Source organism: Rousettus aegyptiacus, unplaced genomic scaffold, assembly GCF_014176215.1.
Source record: "Rousettus aegyptiacus isolate mRouAeg1 unplaced genomic scaffold, mRouAeg1.p scaffold_m13_p_17, whole genome shotgun sequence".
In the NCBI taxonomy this organism is placed as follows: Eukaryota; Metazoa; Chordata; class Mammalia; order Chiroptera; family Pteropodidae; genus Rousettus; species Rousettus aegyptiacus.
Genome location: NW_023416292.1, coordinates 1809137 through 1830056, shown reverse-complemented (window position 1 = coordinate 1830056; position 20920 = coordinate 1809137). Strand labels below are relative to the sequence as shown.

The 20920-nt window shown below is 43.2% G+C and overlaps 1 protein-coding gene across 1 annotated transcript; it reads right to left on the bottom strand.

Annotated features, from left to right (window-relative positions):
* Positions 1–905: 905 nt before the first annotated feature.
* LAX1 (lymphocyte transmembrane adaptor 1) lies at positions 906–20657 on the bottom strand. The gene is made up of 5 exons (XM_016139783.2): positions 11135–20657; positions 8518–8627; positions 8017–8127; positions 7363–7448; positions 906–5521 (listed from the first exon to the last, which is right to left on the bottom strand). The coding sequence occupies exons 1-5, from the start codon at positions 11221–11223 to the stop codon at positions 4652–4654; spliced, it is 1266 nt and encodes a 421-aa protein (XP_015995269.1). The 5' UTR covers positions 11224–20657; the 3' UTR covers positions 906–4651.
* Positions 20658–20920: the final 263 nt, after the last annotated feature.

Here is a 20920-nt window from a genome sequence, read left to right as displayed (position 1 = left end):
GATCAGATAACTACTGCAATTGGGCATACAATTCAACTCAAAATTTCCTGGCAACTAATGTAGGAAAATAAAACTATAAAGGGAAAGAAAGAATTATAATTCTATAGAAAGTCTTTTATCATTCATTGGTGAAAATTTTCAGAACGAGAAATAGAAAAATTACCTATCTAATATGAGATAATCTATAATTTATTATTCTCATGTATGTGAGTATAACTGGCTTATTGAGGTATAAACATGAGTTGGGTTTATTTTTTCTAGGACCCACTCCCCATCAGTGGTAGGTTGAACCTCCCTTTCCTACCAGGTGGTAGCTTTCTTAACGATTTCTTATTTTGATCCTGTAATTTTTCATTCTCTCTTGGTTCTGAGAATTCTCTCATGCCAGTACTTAAAATTCAGTTCTGTCCAAGTCTTTGTTCTCACATCTGATACAAATCTCTTACTCGACTGGGTGAGGTTGCCATCCTCTCTATGTACTTGTTGCTGCTTCCCCAGCTATCAACACCAGACTGACATGGTGCTCTCTGTGTGGTAGGAATTTAAATGCTGGCCACCTGTGGGGTGAATCTGAGAACCTTCAAAAAATTTACCCACAGTACAGTCACGAGATGTGAGAGAACTAGCTCTTGAAATAATCTGCCTTTATTCCATAGTTTTAGTCCCTTCAGGCTGCTATAACACAAACACTACACACTGGGTGACTTAAACAACAAACGCTTATTTCTCACAGTTCTGGAGGCTGAGAAGTCCACGATCAAGGCACCAGCAGATTTCGTGTCTGGTGAAAGCCCACTTTCTGACTCAGATAGCTATCTTCTGGCTGTGTCCTCACATAGTGGAAGGTTGAGGGGTATCTCTGGGATCTCTTTTATTAGGGCACTAACCCCATTCATGAGGGCTCCACTCTCATGACCTAATCACCTCCAAAGGCCCCAGCTCCAAATACCATCACATTGGGGATTAGGTTTCAACATAGGAATTTTAGGGGCACATAAGTGTTCAGTCTCTAGCACCCATGCGAGTGCTTGTGAGGCCACCTTAGATTAGTCCTAGAGGCCCTTGCCTGGCACCCTGTAGAGGTGGTGCCAGCTAGATGGCCCAGACCCAGCTAACTTCCCTTTGGTGATGCTCTTATTGTTGCCATGCCCCACAGTGGGTGGCCAGCTGTTTCATAGCCCTACTCTCTCAGTTCTGACGATGCTCTCTTCTTTCTCCTGGGGCATCAAGCACTCTGAAGAAGGAGATGGTTACCACCACCAGGGATGGGGAGCAGCAAAGGAAAAAAGAACCTCTCTTCCTGACCAGCAAACTCCTCACAGGCTAGCCTTAGTCACCTCTGCGTCCTCTCTCGTAGAGTAGAGACGTGGTGAAGTGGAGAACGGTATATGGTAGGACTAATTTTCCCACTCTCAGTAATTCTTGAAGAGGGTTGGCTGACTCCTAACAGTTGATGCACTCTGACCTCAGAATGTGAGGTGTTTTACACCATTATACCTGCTCAGCTTTAGGTCTTAGCCTCCATTCCTGAACAACAGCAAAACCTCCCTCAACATTTTATGCTATAAGTAAGTGCACTGAAATCACATCATCAATCATCAATTATCAATAACCCACCTTTATCTTGGGCCTTATGTTAAGAGCCAGGGTGAATGCCAAGGACTTAAATAGATTTAAGTTAACGTATGTTTGGCTTAATGATGCAGTAAGCAAAAAGATGCAGATTGATAGGGGGGATTGTACATATATGCTAACAAAACAATGCAAAAAACAAACACCCAGAAGTATTACACCAGATGTACTTTATGTTATATCCATTTTGCAGAAGAAGGAACAAAAGCATACTTATTTCAGTGGGATGAGCCATTTGTCTTCACTCCCAGCTTTATTCATGCTTTAAAATTATTTATTTTGAAATAATTTACAGAAAAGTTGCAAAGATAGTACAGAGAGTTGCCGTATACCCTTCACCCACTTTCCCTTAATGTTAACATCTGAGAAACTAACATTGATATTCTACTATTAACTAAAATATAACTTTTTTGAATTTTACCATGTTTTTTCTGCTAGTGTCCTTTTTCTGTATCAGGATGCAATCCAAAGTACCATGTTATATTTAGTCATCATGTATCCTCTGTGTCCTCTAATCTGACAGTTTCTCAGCCTTTCTTTGTGTTTCATGACTTTAACACTTTTAAGAGTTCTGCTCAGGTATTTGTAGAATGTCATACAATTTGCGTTCTCTAACTTTTTTTTCTCATGATAAGAATGGGGCTGTGGATTTGAAGAATACCACAGAGGTGAAGTACCCGTCTTATTGATCATATAGCAATATGACTCATACCAGTGAGTTATCCTTGATCACATGATCAAGGTGGTATCTGCCAAGTTTCTCCACTCCAAATTTACTCCCCCTCCCCCATTTTATATTCTATTTATTAGAAAACAGCCACTAAATCCAGCCCACATTGACAAGGAAGGGAATTAAGTTCTGGGGGAATATCAAATAATTTGTGGACATGTGTTAAAATGATCACAGTGATGAATAAATATTTTAGAGAAGAGCCTTTGAGGCTCTGCAACTATCTTAGTTTTCCTAAAAGTGTCACTCACTAATTTGAGCATTCATCAGAACTTACCCACAGCATTTATTCTATGGTGTCTTAATGGTGATCTCCCCCATTTCTTCTATGTTTATTATTTGTAATTTATCTTTAAGGAAGTTTTATCCCTTTCTTCCATTTTATTTATTTGACCATTGGTATGGGTGTCAATTATAAATATTTATTTTGTTCTATGAGTTATAAATTTATGTTATTTATTTTTACTGCTCAAATTGTTCTGGCTTTGCTCTGGGAGCTCTTTCAGTTGGCTTCTTTGGACATGTCCTCATCTTGTCTTTTCTTCCCCCACCCACTCCTCTCTATTTTTCTTTTCTTCCTTTTTCTTTTCTCTTTTCCTTGCTTTGCTTTTCCTTTTCTACAAGATGGTCAAGCTCATTCTGTGTTTTCTCTGCCCCAGGCCTGGAAAGAGCCATTTGTCCAAGGAGCTCTGTCTGGTTCCTTTCATTGGAGAATATTTAGAAACCAAGATCTGAGTGCTAGTGTGTTCATCGCTACTGGGGTGACATTGCTTTGGGGCCCTTAGTGGACAGAGCTAAGAAATGTATGAATACTAGCCTATACCTATATTTATTACTGTGTCTACTCATATATATGTGTGCATGTTCCAACTGTACCCCTAACTCTAATCCAGCACCAGAGTTCATCGGAGTCTTTCCTACTTGTTCATTTGTCATTTTTCTCTGTTAGTAAGAAACCTGCTTCCCCTTATTTATAATATATTTATTTACTTATTTGTTCAACCTTAATAAACACTTAAAGTAGTATCAGGGTTGCTAACCCATACTCCTGTGAAATACAAATTTACTAACTAGGGGACAGTGTTTATGTAGGGTTCTTTATGTCTTTATCTTACAATTCAAGTAAAAACATTGTTTTCCAAAGTTAATTAGGCCAGCTCCTCCTCACTCCCTGCTTCAGTGATGTTATGACATATATTTGTAGTACAGTTAGATTCATTTGTCACAACTTGTATTTCATCATTGGTTCCCCTGACAGCCTGGTTAATTTTTTTAAATTTGTACTCAATAAAAGTCACTCTGTATGCTATACAGTTGTTTTGTTTTGCATTTTGACAGATGCATAGAGTCATGTATCCACCACCACAGTCCTATACAGAACAGCTCCATTATTCTAAAAATTCCTTCGTAGTAAACTCTGATCCTTTTCTCAAACTTGCCAATCACTAACCTGTTTTCTTTCCTTATAGTTTCACCTTTTGCAGAATGTCACCTATATGGAATCATACAATATGTAGATTTTTAGGTCTAGTTTCTTTCACTTAGAAAAACGCATTTAAGATTAGTTCATGTTGTTGCATAAATTAATAGTTCATTCTTTTTTACTGTTGAGTATGGATATTCATTATATGAATATACCACAGTTTATATATTAACTTGCTGAAGGAGATCTAGGTTATTTCTAGTTTTTGGCAAATATTAATAAAGCTGTTGTAAACAGTCATGTACGGTTTTTGAAAACTCGTGTACAAACAAGAATTTTCAATTGATTTTGGTAAATACCTAATAGTGCAATCACTGGGTCATGTAAATGTTTATAAAAAATTGCCAGACAGTTTTCCAAAGTAGATGTTATGTTTTGCAATCCCATCAGCAATAAGTGAGAGTTCTTGTTGCTCCACATCCTGTCCAGCATTTGGTTGTCCACCCTCATTTTAAACTAGAAACTGTCCCCCACCCCACTCCCATTTGTCTCTTCCCTTAGCCTCTGCCCTGATTACAAAACAATCCATATTTTTGCTTTGCAGCTTGGTGGTATGAGTGCAGGTAATGATTTTAGACTACTTTAGCGCGGTGCACTAAAGTACTGCGCATTTTTTTTTTTTTTATCTCTTAACAGTCCTAAAAGGTAATGGCAGCAAACATTCTTAGACTGATATGAAAAAGATAATGGCACCCTACTTGAGAAGAATTTCTTTCTTGCTTTCCCAAACCATTGCTTTGCGAGCCTCTTAGCTCCCTACTCCTCTCAGCCTCTTTTTAGCCTAACTGAATGAATCCACTGAAATACTAGGATGGGTCAAGTGTCTTCACTAGAAGACCTGTAGTGGCTTTGGATCTGGCAGGATAGACTACTCCATGTAGCTTTCCAGCTGGGGGGTGGGATCTTAATTTATCAGGAAGGAGCTGTGTGTCTGGTCCCTGCTCATAGTCCCTGCTTTCTAACTTGACAGCTAGCATATTCTCATAGTCATTAGAGTCTCCATTTGTCACCTGACTGTTCTCATTTCGTGCAGATGGCTGATAAGTCACATAATCACCTAAATCCAGGAATTGGACATGGGTTTCTAGACCATCTGTCCTGCCCTCTACATGGTCTATGTTTGAGGATGTCACTTCTTTTGTCTGCTGCTGGCTTCCATTGAGATCTGCTGGAGGGACATCTATATAATGTCTGCAGCACTGACAAGACATCCAGGGATGCTCCCCTTGGATGGCCCTGAGATCCAACCCTGCCATGCTGACGTAGTCATTTGAGGTCTGAGAAGAGCCTTCCTCATCGCTGAGTGAATCATTGCTCTCAGTTGCTGGAGACCAAAAACTAGTGCTGTTATGAACATCCCCACAGCCTTCATTTTTTTCCTCAGTAGACTCCAGCTCCTGAGCACTTGGGAGGACAAGAAGTTTCCTGGGGAGGGTGTTGGTAGAAGCTAGAGTCCCAGTAACCTCTTCTGCTATGGGGACATTGACATAATCTCTTGAATCCTCTGAAGAGATGCTCAGGCAGTCTCCAGGTGCTCTGACATTGATGTAGTGTGCTGAGGGAGTGGAGTTGCCATACATCTGGGCTTCCGTGGCATTGTCATAGATGCCCATAGCACAGCTCACAGCATGGCTATGGGCTCTGTGCACCTGGAGGGCATTGTCTGCTTGGGAGGGCTATGAGAAAGAAAAGAAAGCCAGTGACAGGGTGGAAGCAGAAGCAAGAACAAAGCCTTTCTTCTTCCCCACCCAGTACTGCTATCTGATCGTTTCTTCACCCAGTTCACCATCTTGCAGAAAAGCACTGAATCAGGGATCTCCAAATGCAAGGCTTTAGATGCTAGGTAGATATGAGCAAAAAGGACTGAAATTAGGGAAAGCAACAGTGTAAATGTGATGATAAATTGTAACTGTTTTTTGGGCATAATGTGGGAGTTCAATGGGGTGTGGGGATAATATTATTAACTGAGAGAGCCTGCCAATTCAGAGCGCATTGAGGGGCAACATAGCATAGTGGTTAAAGGTAAAGACAGGCTCAGACTGAGGGTGCCAATCCCAGCCTCACCACTCTGTGCTGAGTTTGGGCAAGTTACCTAATCTCTTTGTGCTGTGTTTCCTCCATGGGGTTAATAATAGTGTCTATGGCATAAGTTTTTCATGAGGAGTAAATGGATTTCCACATGTTAAGTGTTTAGAATATCTCCTGGCACACAGAAAACGCTAAAAAATGCTTCCCATTATTAAGGGGCAGCTGATACATAGAATCAGCTGGTTATGGTCATTTAGGATGCGGTCTGATGTTAATAGAATATCTGAATTTTCAAGAAAAGCTGGATATCTGGACTTAGAGTTTTAAATGTTGGCCACTGGCTCAAAATGTCCTTCAAACATTTAGTCCAAGCTAAACATATATCTGAGTTGAAGTCTAAGCTCTAGATGCAAAATCCCTTCAAGACCCACCCGAGTCCTGAAATGGTTTCCTCTTTCCTGCACTTTATCAGTGGAGCTCAAGGATGGGACTGGCAGGAGAAGAAGGAACAAAGGTGGCAACATGGAAGTGGCCACGTGGTAAAGAGAGGCTGGATAACAACAGAAAACATCAGAAGCAACTGCATTTGCTTGAGATGACCACCAGCCTGAAGGGACTGATTCTTTAACAAGCAGACAAAGATTTATCTATGGAAATGAGCACCCTGATCTTCAAAGCGGTCTCTCTGCTGTCCCCTGTGCCTCTGCCCCACACTGTGTGGGACTCCTGCCTTCAGAGCATGACACATGGAGTTATTGTTATCAGTTGGAACCCTCCCCTTGCAACCCAAAAGAGTGGCCCTCACTTTTTTGGTACCAGGGACCAGTGCTCCTACGAGAATCTAATGCCTGATGATCTGAGGTGGAGCTGAGCCAGTGATGCCAGTGCTGGGGAGCGGCTGCAAATACAGATGAAGTTTCGCTCGCTTGCCCACTACTCAATTTCTGCTGTGAGGCCCAGTTCCTAAGAGGCCATGGTCCAGTATGGGTCCATGGCCCAGGGGCTAGGGACCCATGCCTCAAAGGATAGCTCCCATTCGATCAAACACTTTCTATACTGGCTATAGTGCTAATTGAAATAACTTGACGTAAATCCCAGAAGTAATTCCCAAAGCAGGGTTTTAAATCTGTTTTGAGCACTAACGACAATGCTGGAATATCTGTGACACTCCTGGGATGATTACTTTGAAGAAGATGACACTCATTTGAAAGACATTTATCATGTCTTTGTTAAAACAACCCATTGCAGTTCTAACATCATGTCCTGGAGTACTCATCCCCTCCCGTCCTTCTTAAAGTCTCAGGCCCTTGCTCCATCTTTCTTAATGTTTCTACTTGAGCTCCCTGAGGCTTGTCTTCCTGATTATTAATAACCCACAAGGGCGAGTGCCAAAGGGCATGCTGTTTGTGGTGATAAGATTTGGGACCTAGGACATTTTCACCTCAGTTCTTCTGTCAGAGAGGGGCTGGTCATGTCACGTGACTCTTACCATATGCGCCAAGGGAGGGTTGTCAGAGTTTCTGGAGAGGAGGCTCTCGGTACTGAAAACACAGGTGCTCCTTGACTGATGTCTCCCTGAAAGGCCAGAGAACAAATCCTGACAAAAGCCAGCCAGTCCTAGCTTCAGCCTTAACACTCCCTGCATCGTGAGTGCAGTGGGTTTTTGTGATGTCTGCTATTGGGGGGCTGGTGTTGTGTGTGGTGAGAGGGTCAGAACTACATGGATGATGTGCTCTGAGACCTGGAGCCCTCCTCAGCTTCTGTGGTGCCGGAGAACACTAGCACAAGAGTGGGGAGGTTGAAGAGGAGGCTCCTGGTGAGAATCTTCCCTGCTTGGAATGCTGGTGGTCATGTTCTCCTTCTGAATGTCTTGTCTATCCCTAGACATACTCACTTGTCCTCTGTTACATCAAGGAAAATCAAAACCCTAAACTTAGACAAACCCCTGCTTCCTTTTTAGAGCTTTCTAGGCTCTTTCATTGGAGTCGCATCTTGTAGTCTATCTGTCCCATTCTTCTTCATGCTCCCTGAAGGTCAGAAATTTCTGAAAGTTTAGAGAGAGTTGCTTCTGGGTGGTGAGAGGTGCATTCTGGGGTTAGGAGTTTTGTATGTCAGGACTCCATGGATTGGAAAATAAACTTACCCTGTTCTTCTTGCCTCTGGGGTAAGGAGTCATAAATATTTTTGGCTCGTTGTCTGGGTCTAGGCAGAGTCAGCAAAGGCATGACAGTAACTCGCAGGTAAGGACCTTGCCCTGTACAGCAATGAGAGAAGGAAACTTTTGGGGATGGAATAGTCGCTGAAATTATTCCCCAACTTCATCCTGCATCATAAAAACTACATTATCAGACTTAACAAATTCTACTTGAGCTTTAAGAGTAAGGGACTCAGCGGACAGAGCAGGAAGAGAAAAAAGGGGCCCAGAGGTACTAGGGCAATGACTTTCCAAATAGAACTATATTCGGCACTGAGTCCTTTGGAACCACAGCCTAGGACATTGAGCAAATCAAGGACCAGTGTGTCAGATAAAAACAAAGGACTCCCTGGTGCAATAGTTTATCCCTGGAAAATAAATTGAGCTTTAAATGGCAGGCTAGATTATTGGTCCTAGTGTATCTCAACTTTGGACAAACAAAGAACTCACGCTTCTTCCGTTTATTCCTGTTCCTCAGGACACAGAGAACCACGATGACCAGGAGGATGGCGAGGAGTCCCGCAAGCCCAGAAAAGATGCTGATGCTCTGGTCTTCAGATCTAAGAGGAAAACTGAGTGCTAGGCCCCAGCCATGGGAGGTGGGAAAGTTGGAGAATATGCTTCCTTTAGGAGTTTGAGCCCAAGGATTTGGAATGGGAGCCAGGTGAGGGAAGGCTGGGTGAAGTGGGCTATGTGGTGAAAGAGCGTCATCTCTTCATGGACAGAGGAAAATTGGGCACAGGAGAAGAAGCTATCCCATGTGAATGCATATTGGATACCTGGGGTTTGCATGTGGTACTTATTTAACCTTTGCAACAATCCCATCTCTTTTTGTGGCCATGGAACCTGGAACCTGAGATTTAGACTCAGAAAGGTAAAGTTACATATCAAAGATCACACAGGTATGAAGAAGCAAAGATGGAATGTGAGTCTAGGTGGGTTTGGGCCCAAAGATCATGCTCTTTTCACTGCATCGCATTGGCCTCCATATCTGCAAAGTCATCTGCCCTTGCTTCCCTTCATTCCTACTCCTGGGCTTCCCATCTTTCCCAGAGGAGAGGATTACCCAATTTACAATTAAGGAGTGGCTCTGTGAGAGTCCCAGCTGGTGTGCACTTGGGTAGCCTTCACAGCACCAACTTGTGGGACTGATCTCCAAGCAACACTCTGTTCTGTGCGATTTAACCAATGGAAATGCACTGAGCAAGTTCTGTGCTGTTTGCAATTCCCTTGGAGGTCAGAGTTTACGGCTCTGAGTTGCTTATTGTAACAGCAAGAAGCCAGTTGAGGTTATAGGAGGAATCACTAGCAGATCTGCTACTCCTAAATATTAGGAACCAGGTAATCTAGCAGGGATTTTTTTTTCCTTCTGGGTTCTAGTTTTCTTTATCCAACTCTATACTGGATATTTCCATTAGGCTGCCTAACAGATATCTCAAACCCAATCTATCTGAAACAGCACTCTTGTTTTCCCATATACCCGCTCCTCCTCTGGTGTTTCCCATCATCTGGTAGCTCGGTCTAAGACTGTCCTTTACTTTACTGTCTATTTCTTTCAAGTCCCACTTCTAGTCAACCAGTAGATTCTGTTGCTCAACCCTACGCATTTATCTCAAACCCAATCACCTCTCATTCCTCCACTACCACCACCTGGTCTAAGTCACTGCGTGTTCCACGTGGACCTTTGTAATAACCTTCCTAAAGGGTCTCCTTGCTTTCCCTCTCAGCCCCAATATACTATCTTCATTCATGAGTCTGCATTATCCTCTAAACAGTAAATCAGATCACATCCCTTTTCTGATTGCAACCTCCATGACTTGCCATCATACCTGGGATAACAACCATAGTCCCTACCCAGAGAAGACTTCATGATACCTTACGTTCTGGCCTCTGCCTACCTTCTGACCTCATTCCTACCACTTTCCCTTTGACTTTGACCACTAGGACTCCTTGCTGTTCCTTGCCCATGCAAAGCCCATCCTGTCTCAGACCTGCTGCTCTCTCTCCTAGCTGTCTGCATGGCTCAGTCCCATATTTCATCTGGGTCTTTTCTAAAATGTCACCTCCTCAGACAGGTCTTCCCTGGCCACACCTGAATACTCTCAGTCCCCTTACCCTGCTCTGGTTTTTCTTCATAGCATTCATGACTGACATTATGTTATACATTGTTTACCGATTCTATCCAACTTTCCCACTTGACTGTAAGCACCAGGAGGTTATGGACTTGTGTACCTTGTTTACCTGCTACCTCGAACAGTGTCAGGTATAAGAATTTCTTAAATGAATGAGTGAATGAGTAATAAACAAGTGAAAAAATACAGAAATTCTTCTTTGGGGTGGGTGCTCCAGGGTTCTGATTTTATGAATTCATTCCTCATCAATGCACCTGTCTGTCTGCAAAGTGACATGTGCTTGTCATGGTAATAACAATTATTCCCCAAACTAAGTGATTTAAAATTTATTATCATTGAATTGTACTGTTATCATAGCGCTAACATTTATACCTACCAGTGTTTCTAAAGTTTCAACTGCTAATGGACTTTTTTGTAAGATATTGAAAATAAAGATATAGCAGTGAAATTGATATCTACAATTAGTTCTGTGAAATTTTATGTCCTAAAGACATATCTTTATTATATCTATGACTACATTTTTCGTTCACGACAAATCTTTTAGAACCTAAAAACACATCTTTGGGAAAAGTGGGACTTTCATTTTCATAAGGGTGGATCTAGCATTTTTCTGAAGGGAAATTGGTGAGCCCTGAGATAGGAAAGATTGAGGGCTGCAATTGGGGCCTCTGAGAGGTGACAAATCCAGCCAGCTCTAAGAAAATCCCGTGTTATCATGGCTTTTCTCTCCCTCAATGACTCCTTTTCCTCCTCAATATCTATTCCTTTCCTCCCAGCAGTAGCAAACTTCTCTGAGCCTAGAGTTTCATGGTCTCAGTGAACCTGAGCCTGGTTGTAGGAGATGGTAGCATTGCCGAGTAGAAGCCCCCCAAGGTAGACCAGGGCCCTCTGTGTAATTCAGAGAAGGGTGAAGCTCGCCACCCTGAGCTACTCACCTGTCCAGCCTGCCGAGAGTGACCTGTAGAGTACTGGGCTCCGAAGTAGTCCCTCTGATTTCTGAAAGGGTTGGGGTGAGGGCATCCATTGTCACAGGAACCTCTCTGGCTTCAGCTTCTCCTTCTAAGCCTTTTCTTAATCGTAATCAGCTAGCCAGCATGTCTGCCATGTTTCCTGGCTTTTCCTAAATTGCTGACTCCCAGGGGAAAAGGCAAAATAGGTTTGTATTTTATATATAATCCTGTGCAGTAGAACCGCTTATTTTCAGTATATGAATAACAGAAATCCTCTTGATCTTGTCTTGTTTGGGACATTCCCTAATGCACAATTTTTTTACTCTCAACTTTTTCTTCTTATATCTTTATTCATCAAAGTCCCTCACAATAAAAGTCTATTGATTTCAAACTTTCAATCTTTATTTCTAGCACTTTCTTTCCCCCCAACAAACTCTCTACCTTGTTTCTGCCCCTGAAACATCAGGCTGAGTTGATCTCAAATACAAAAACAGCAGGTTTGGTTATACCTGGATGTGGCTACAATGCCCATGGTAGGAGGGGAGAGTTCGTTGGGGCGCGATGCTGCCCTTGAGGTGGGTCAGGGAGAAGCCACAATCTCTGCCTTCTGGTGCAAGTGTGAGGGGCACAAAGGTGGAAGCTGCCAAGAGGCCTGAGAAAGGCTCTGTGAGAAGCTTGTCTTCCCCAACCCCCAAAGCAGAGAGAAAAGAGCACATGCTTTGCCAGAATGGAAACAGAGAGTCAGGGACAGGAAACGGATACCACCAATGTGCTAATGAAGCATGGGGCACAGGAAATGCTGCTTAGCTCTTAATAAGAGAAGAAAACACGTTCCTGCACCTGCTGTTCCCTGGATTGGCCAGGTGCACTGTGGTCCGTAGGGAGTGTGATTAAAGAGGGGCAAGGTGACGGGGCATTTGTGATTGCTCACCCTGGGTTTCCGAGGCATTTAATGTTTTATAAGCTTCCAGGTTTACAAAGGTTGTTTTCATAAACACTGCCTAGGTGATTTTGGTGGAGCTGATCTGTGTTTTACATTTTGAGAACCTCTGTTCTAGGTATTACCACAGCATGGCGTGATGCTAGCTTAGCAGGGCTCCTGGAGACCATTTCAGCACCCCCACCACACACACACTCCCTGAAACCCTGCCCTCAGAGGCCCCCAGCTGCTGGCTGTCTCGCTCACAGGGCTTTTCTGGAGCAGATGAATCCAGTCCTGCTTGTTTCAGAGCCAGTTATTTATCCCCCATGTCTACCTAAAGTGTCCTAAACTTTGAAGATTTTTCAAAATTTGTTTCTAATTTCCTTCCCCTTTTCTTCTTATCAACCTCATGAAACTCTCTTTGCATCTTGGGAGAGTTCAAAGAGAAGGAGCCACTAAGAGAATTATGAGGGTGTGAAGAAGAGCCTCTGACTTTGCTTTCCACAAGAAATTAGATTCCCAGATGGATAGCAGAGAAGACAGCCTCTCACCATGCCTCTCTCCCACCTCTTCCCTGAGCGGCCAGCCCCTGCCTCGTCGTATGTGTCCAGGCTCAAACAGGAGCCCCCAAGGAAGGAGGTCCCTGGCTGGCTCTCCCTGGAGCTCTGCCATTCCAGGTCCTCACTGCACCCCCTTTGCTCCGCGAGTTGGCTTACCTGGCAGAAAGCAGAGATGGCTCAGAAGCAACCAGTTCTAAAGCTAGAATTCGGGTCTCTGTCCACTTCTTTAGTTCGGGACTGAGTAAGAACTAGGACTCCTCATAGGAAAAATCCATTACTCCAGTTTGTGGCTGAGTTTATTGGAATAGAGAGGCTCCCCAGGTCTGTCCTGAGCCACTGGAGCCAATAGGAGACTGTGTATGAAACAGGAACTTGAAAGATGATATGCGGAAAGGGCAGATGGAACCAAACTTTAGAATCCTGACTATTACTTAAATTTTTTTTTCACTAGAGAACTTCCCCCTGCATGTGATCATCTCTTATCTACCCAGCCTGCCTGAGTCAGACTAATCTTGCCTCTGGTCTTCTGATCCCTCCTTCCCCATGCTTGAGGGAAACATCCTCCTCAAAGGAGGCTCCCAGGAACAGGCAGAGCTCCAGGTTTCCAAGCCCTGGCTGTGCCCTTCCACCCTGCTCTTCTTTTCCTCCCCATGGTACATAAACTAATTTAATCAACAATTAAACCACAAAATAGGTGTCTGAAATTATTCATTATAATAGTGGAAGGAAAGTACTCATTCCTGGGAAACAGGGTACATGTTTTAAACCTGATTGTTCTCGTGTTTCCCTTTAACCATTTTTAATGATTTCAGGGGTTGAATGTGACATATGATTCTAAAGTATTGTTAAATAGGAAACCACAGGCCCCAATGGCATTACTTGCACTGAAGCCTATGTTATCAAACTTAGACTTAATACCTGATTTAATTTCAGTTTCAACTTCTTCCAGAAATATAATCTTAGTCAACCAGTCTGAAATCTCCAAGTCAAGGGCCAATAAGGTAATCTGTCATATGAGCCCTCTCTATCCCCAAAGGAAGACGAGGCAATTGCTTGACAAAACCCTTGCCTTCCCCTTACACCACAAAAGAAAATGTCCTGGTTTAAAAATAATCCTCCTCCCCCCCCCTTTTTTTTTTGCTAATAACTCCCCTGCACCCTGCCTCTTCCTATAAACCCCTGAGAGTGCCCTTCTATTTGCTAGATTGGGTGCTGCTGCATTCATGAATTGCTTAATAAAGTCAATTAGATCTTCAAATTTACTCTGTAGAATTTTGTTCCCTAGCAGTATTAAGATTTGTTTTAAATAGAACTTATGCATTCAAGTGGGCAAAGCCCTTTGAGGAGAAGGGGCTGCACATTAACTCATTGATGTTGCTAAGACCAAAAACCTCTCAGATCCTGTTTGGAAAGATAGCAGCCCTACGTTAAGAGAATCAACATGAGTTCAGACTCAAAATTACTACTTGGGTGATCTTGGGCAGGCCCTCTAACCTTTTTGGGTGTTTCCTTGGATGTAAAATGACAATAATAATAGTACTTAAGGACAGCGGTTGTGAGAGTTAATTGGGCTAACAAGGAAAAATGCTTGGCCTTGGACTTGGGGAATTGCAAGAGCAGTTAATGGGGTTGCTATTATTTTATCATCTCATGATGCATGACGCTCATTTCTTTATAGTTAATGGACTGGCCCCTTTGCCTTCTTCTCTTCCTCTCTAGATGCTTAACATGCCTACCTTTCATGTGCTACTTTATTCTTTAAGTGCATATTTATGGGATGTCCACCGCATGGCGCTAGGCACTGGCTTTGCACATAAAACAGACTCGGTCCCTGTCTGGGGTGTTGGTTGGTCTTGGCTGGCTACCCTTATGTAGGCACTTTGTATTCTAGGCAGACCAAGCTTTTTGTCACTTTTATACTTTGGGCCTTTGCATGACAAGTTTTTTCTTTTTAACAGCAGTTTCTTTTCTTCTTGTAAAAGTCCATTAAATTATGTTTTAAGAGCTTATACAGGTTATTTCTGGGTTTGGGAGCTTGAGGTATTTTGTTACTTGTTTTGGACACTTATTGCTTGACTTATTACAAAGATTGAGTGTCGTTTTTTTTTAAAAGCTTGTTATTTTAATAAAAAGCGCCCTCAGTGTCACCGCCTTTGTGAAGCCTTCCCCTTCTAAGAATTGGATTCTTGCTCTTCTGAGCCCCCCTTGGCGCCACACAGGATAGCGCCTCGCCATCCCTGGGGTTAGTTGTTGAAATGTCTGTTTCTTCAAGTAGGTTTTGAACCTCCTCCATGCAGGGACTGTTTTACCTATTGTATCTCTAACGTCTGGCACAGTGTCGGACCCTGAGGGCTAACGGGGCCCTCTGAGAACTTCTCTTACACGCTTATTGCTGCTGTAAATTTATCATCTAACTGTGTAACAGATGATACTCAGGAAGAAATCAGTCATTCTTCCTGTTGTGCACTCATCAGCCAAAGCAAGAGGGCCTGCCCTCCCTGCCTCCTGTGGGAAGAGAGCCCTGAGCTACTGCATTGGGTCTCCTCCACCCTAGAAGGAGTTAACGGTGGCTTCAGTATTACTGGGTTAAAATGTCCAAATTACCCATGTGAAGACAAATCCAGCCAGGCTCTGTTTTTGAAGGTCAGGAGCTGGGACAACTAGGCAGGATTATCGTGGGAGCCTTAATGGTAGTGGTTCCCACCCGCCTGCCCGGTTCATTTGCTTGTATCCTGGAGGCCTTCTCCAGTTCAGACAAGTCTGAAACAAAAAACAAAGGTAGCAAATACCTTCCTTTTAAGTTAAGGTTATGAGAGAGCAGGGTTAGGACAAAGAGATTTAGAAACTACAAAAATATTTCTCCTACTTCTCTGCTCCCTGTCCTCACTCCACCCAAGGCCCTAGGGAAGAGGGGCGAGAATTTGGAAGCAGAGAGCGTGACCAGGCTAAGAGATAGTTTCTGTTCCCTGCTCAGGCTAAGCCTTGGTGAAGGAGGTGAGTTGGCACTGCTGACAAGGTAAGAGAATACTTTCCTTAAGCCTGAGAGCAGAGCAGACCTTGCCTGCGTGGTCCCTCTGGAGTTCTACATTAGGCAGCTTCCCCTTGAGTCCTTGCAGCTACAGAACTGGAGCAGAAATAGCTGTGAGGCACATAAGATGAGCAAATGTCTGCTGAAAGCTCAAGGCTTCCCTCAGGCCATAGGTGTCCCTCCACCAGCCCACACATGCATAGAGATTCTGACCCCCTGGGCACTGGCAGGAAGGAGATGAACCCTCAGCAGAAGAAGCAGGGTGTGTAGTCACGTTAGGAATGTGATGAAGGCACAGAACAATTCAGAGGAGGCAGCAAGGTCAGAGGACCTGGAGATCAGACAGCCACATGACAACAGGACTGAGAGGCTAGAGCAGGGAAGGCACAGGTGAAGATGGTTTTCTTTGTTCCCTTTTTGTGGGGGTGAATAGAATATCATTTCAATCATTTCATTAATCGGGGCATCCTGAGCAAGCTATGGTGGCATGTAATATATCTTAATTTAATTTTTTGGACAAGCATTTTCTTTTCTCAATTTGTGTGTCATAGGACAATGGCATGACAGTGGGGCTTGGATTTACCTGTATTCTTTAGTATGAGGCTAAGTTCATATGTAGCATGTGTGGTAGCCAAAGCTGCACTGATCTTTCATTTTTCTCTAGCTTGCAGCCAAACAGCCACACTGTGATCCCATTAAACTGTAAGATAGATCATCATTGTAGTTTTCAGTTCACACTCTCCAGTGAATTCCCATTTCAAGAAGTCAAACTTATGATGGCTTTCATGTCCGCCCCACCCCCCACTTCAAACCCTCCATCTCTGAGTGTACCTCACTCAATTCCAACCCCTGGCTTCCTTGCATGTCCTCTAACAGAACAAGACCTCTTTCCTCAGGGCCTTTGCACTTGCTGTGTCCTTTACTGAGTATATTTTTCCTCCATGTAGTTATATAGCTCACTCTCTCACTTCACATTTCTTCACAATGTCTCTTTCAGCGAGGCCTTCCCTGACAACTCAACAACAGAGTGACTCTCATGCCCTGTGCTCCCTATTTCCATTTACACTTGACCTTTCTTCCTGGTCCTTGTTAATACTTGACATGTTATATATTTACTCGTTTATTTTGTCTCTCTATGAGACTAAGTTCAAAGAGGGTAGGACTTTGTTTTGTTCCCTGTTGTACTCCCAGTGCAAACAACAGTGCCTGGACAATAAATACTTGTTGAATAAATGCATGGACTAACATCCAAGGGAGAAGACAAGAACATATAACACAACTAAGAGAGACCTCTTGCAGATCTTGGTGAGTGCTCGCTAGATTGGAGCCACATTTGACCTAATTTAGAAAAGAAACAAAACAGATTTCTCACAATTCCAGGGCTGTGGAGCAATTTGTCTTTGTTGCACGTGTCAGAGGCTGAGCCTAAGTGAAGCCTGCATGTGCACGTCCTGGTATGCACATGCGATAATGCTGCCTTCCAGGGGGTTTAAAGCAATGAAAAAGAAATGCCATTTAGACAATCTCCGATGGTTACTGATAGCAATTTTAGACACTAGAGCAAGTATGGAGAATGTTAGAGTTGGAGAAACCTTTGGCACACAGCAAATTAGCAGCAGGGTCAAGATTATAACACAGGTCTTCTAATTCCCAGGCCAGCTCTTTCCACCATAGTTCAAATAAGCCATCTTGCTTCTCCTCTTTAATTTTATGCCACTCCAGTGGGTTAGATCTCTGGATTCCCAAACTACTGCTCTTTCCACATCAAATTCCAAAGCAGAATCAGCTAGGTAACACTCTCAGCAGGCCGGGCTACAATTGCTAATTGTACACTATATTATTTGTGCACATATTGAGAATTATAATGGGAAACAATCCAGACAGGATCCAAATTAGGCTTCTTTGTATATTTAATCACACACCTTGTTACACTGTCACCCAGGCTGGGATCATTTCAGCACTATTTATTTGTTTTTTAAATTAGAATCACAGCATTTCAGAGATGGCTGGTTCGCAGTGATTTTTTTTTTTTTTTTTAAAGCTACAGCTAACCTTATAGAAAACAAAAAACAAACCACTTTTGTTGAACACCTGTGGGCTCTGAATCATCTCTGAGGAATTATGTTTCAGACCTTCAAAGTGTAATCTGAAAATCTTCGACGTACTTCAATTGTCTTCTCCTTGGAGAGATGGACAATCAAGCCAGCAAAGCGGCAGAGCGGGGCTCAGGTCAGGGGTCTCCTGCCTCCTGGACTGCCACGTGTCACAATCGTACTCCTTCTCACTAATTTTTCTGTTTTAGATCCTCCACCAAAAGGTGAGCAGAAAATCATTTAAACTCCTCTCTCCTACCTGATCAGCAGTAATTTGAAGTTCAAAGATTTGGTAGGGAAGATGCAGGAATTCTTGTCTTGAGAAGGATTTTGAATCACCCTTCACTTGAAGTCAAGAATTCCTGCACTTGGATATTTGTTCTCTCTTACACATGACTGAGACCAAACATTGGTTCCTAGCCTCTCCCTTCCCAGCTTCACTTCCTCTTTCAAGTAAATTTTCATATACATTTCCTTTAGATAATGCCAACACAGGAAGATTTGGTGCTATAAAAACACAAATCAGACTTTTAATGTAGTGTTCCTGTGTTTAGCACAGCAAGAAAACAATCTAATCAATTGCGCTGTTTGGAGGATGGTCTACGTGGTCTCTATTACAGGAGACAGCAGAGAAACCAAGTGGTGCCTGAGCTGGAACTTAGAACTCAGGGACAGGGTCTATCCAAGAGTAGAGATGGATGCACTTGGCTCTGAGTGTGATGGCACTGGCCACTCAGACAGTTCACGTATTTCCCCCTGCTTAGATTTCAAGAGAAGTTAAACATCTGATCGTAATTGGTTTTCCAAATATGTGGATTATTTAAATCGGCGGTCCTCAATATTTTTGGCACCAGGGGCTGGTGATCCTATGAGAATCTGATACCTGATGATCTGAGGTGGAGCTGGGGCAGTGATGCTGGTGCTGGATAGTGGCTGCAAATACAGATGAAACTTTGCTCGCTTGCCCACTGCTCACCTCCTGCTGCCCGGGAGTTGGGGACCCCTGATTCAAATTCTCATTGTAAGTGTGGCATGGCGTTCTGGTTTTGACACAGGCCTCTCAGGAGACACCAGTGGGAACCCATTCTGAAGAGAGTTTCCTTCTACGTGTGTGTCTTCTAAGGATAGGGAGGTGTCTTTGAATCAAATTGCAGAAGTAAAGACTTATGATTAGTTCCACATCAGGAGATGGGAAAGCCCAGAACCCAGAGGCTACTATCTTTTAAGGCTAAAAGTGTTATTACAGTCTATGAATCTAGCAGGTTATTACCTTTCATGACTTACGTTCATGCTGGGGACAAGAGGATGTTAATGACACTACACACGAAGATAGTGATATGTTTGCATGCTTTGTTTACAAGATTTCAAAATTATTTGCTGATAGAGGACATGCCATTTTCATCTTCCTTCTTGCTTGCAGTGACATGAAGACCATATCCTGACAGATCTAGGTCAGGGACTGGTAAGCAGCTCACTGGTACCCAATGAGTCATCTTTGGATTTACCACAAAGTCAGGGAGTTGCCTGGTTGTGCGTGTACTTGAGAAGGAACTAGTCAGTCTTGGTGAAGTTTTCAACAAACCCAGTGACCTCAGGGAAGATGTGATGGCTGAAAAGTGGGGGACTCACGAACCATTATTAAAGATAGAGGACAACAAAATTATTCTTTTCTAGAATTGGGGGTAGGGAAAAAGATAGAAGAAAAGAGCTCCCTTCCATATGGTAACTCAGGTCCAAGGAGCTAAGCTGGTTTTATACTCCATGAAACAAATATCTTAGGATACACTGGTCTTTGCCAGAAGGCTACTTTGAAGTTCATTTTTCTCTGTGTACACTGGGGCTAGGAGGCGTTGATCCTTAAGATGCTTTTTGGTGTAGCAGAGAGGTATGGGTGTAGGGCCCAACAAAGACAAGGTGAGAATAAGAGGGGAAGCGTAAGGCCAAACTCTAGAAAGGACTCTGGAATGTATGTGTGTGTGAGTGTGTGTGCGTGCATGGGCGCACCTGCACACGTGTTTTGTGTCTTTTTTTTTTTTAGCAAGGGTAATTGGGAGGGAACCTACAATGGAAAAAAAAGGCTAGTTCTGTTTTGTGAATGACTTCTGTTATCAAATAATACCTAGTCTCTGTTATTCATTTATTTATCACTTGCTTTTTCTTTGCAGCCTGTTTTAAAGAAATGACGCGGGCAGTGTAGCTGTGCGTGGAGAGCAGCCCGGGACAGAGGCAACAGAAGTAGGGGTGAGACCTCTCACGACAGAGGCCTTTTCCAACCAGGGCTGCTTCCTTCTTCACAAACAGCCCATTCAAATAGCCAGGAGAGTTGGGCTGTTCTTCAGCATCACACTGATCCTAAAGGGCCTTGGGCAGCCGATAAAGTCCTTTCCTTCTATGTTTCAAAAGAGAGCTAAAAACTTGATTGCACCCCTGGATTAGAGTTGCAGGAAGATGTTCTGCGATATGAAAGCTCAGAACCTAAATGACCTGCTGAGAAGCTGCTTTGACTTAAATTGGGGCCTGATACCAGTCATGCTAGAAACTTAATGAACGGGACAACAAAAAACAAAAAACCCAAAGAAAACCCAAAACAAACCAAACAAAAATCTGTGGGGAGGAAGGGGCTGGGGAACCCCAGAGGGAAGGTGGAGAAAAGTGCTAATATAAGGGGAACAAATTTTCCCAAAAGGCATTTCATTAAAGAAAAGGACTGTCAAGCCCACCTCTTTCTTATCCTTCCAAATTCATGCTTTTTCAAACGCTCTAACTTCATAGTTTTCTGATTGTGAATTCTAACCAAAGTGGGCAGAACAGAGCTTCCATCAAAGGGAATGAAATTGGCAATCAGGGCCATGAGTCACTGAAGGAAGCATTGGCAGTGAAGTGTGCCAGGATCCAGCACCGAGCTGAGTTCTGAGCTCATACAGATGGGGTTCTCAACGTGGCTGTGACAGATCATTCCTCCGCTTAGACCACCCAGGGGCATCACCCAAATGTGGAGACACACCGAGGACAGCACGGTTCGGAGTGGGCGTGGGTTTTTATTCTCAGTGCACAGCAGTACTGACTTCTGCTCGTCAGCAACAAGCTTTACCGGTTCCAAAAAAATTAAATCCCGTTTTTCTGTCTTTAAAAACTATTCTTCCTGTCTCAGTGGTACAACATAGTTGA

Coding starts and splice junctions, on each gene's coding strand:
- LAX1 (XM_016139783.2), bottom strand. CDS start 11,223: ATGGATGCCCTCACCCCAACCCTTTCAGAAATCAGAGGGACTACTTCG. Junction 8,128..8,517: donor CAGGAATAAACGGAAGAAGC/GTGAGTTCTTTG, acceptor ATTGCTGTACAG/GGCAAGGTCCTTACCTGCGA. Junction 5,522..7,362: donor ACCCTCCCTTGGCGCATATG/GTAAGAGTCACG, acceptor TCTTTCTCATAG/CCCTCCCAAGCAGACAATGC.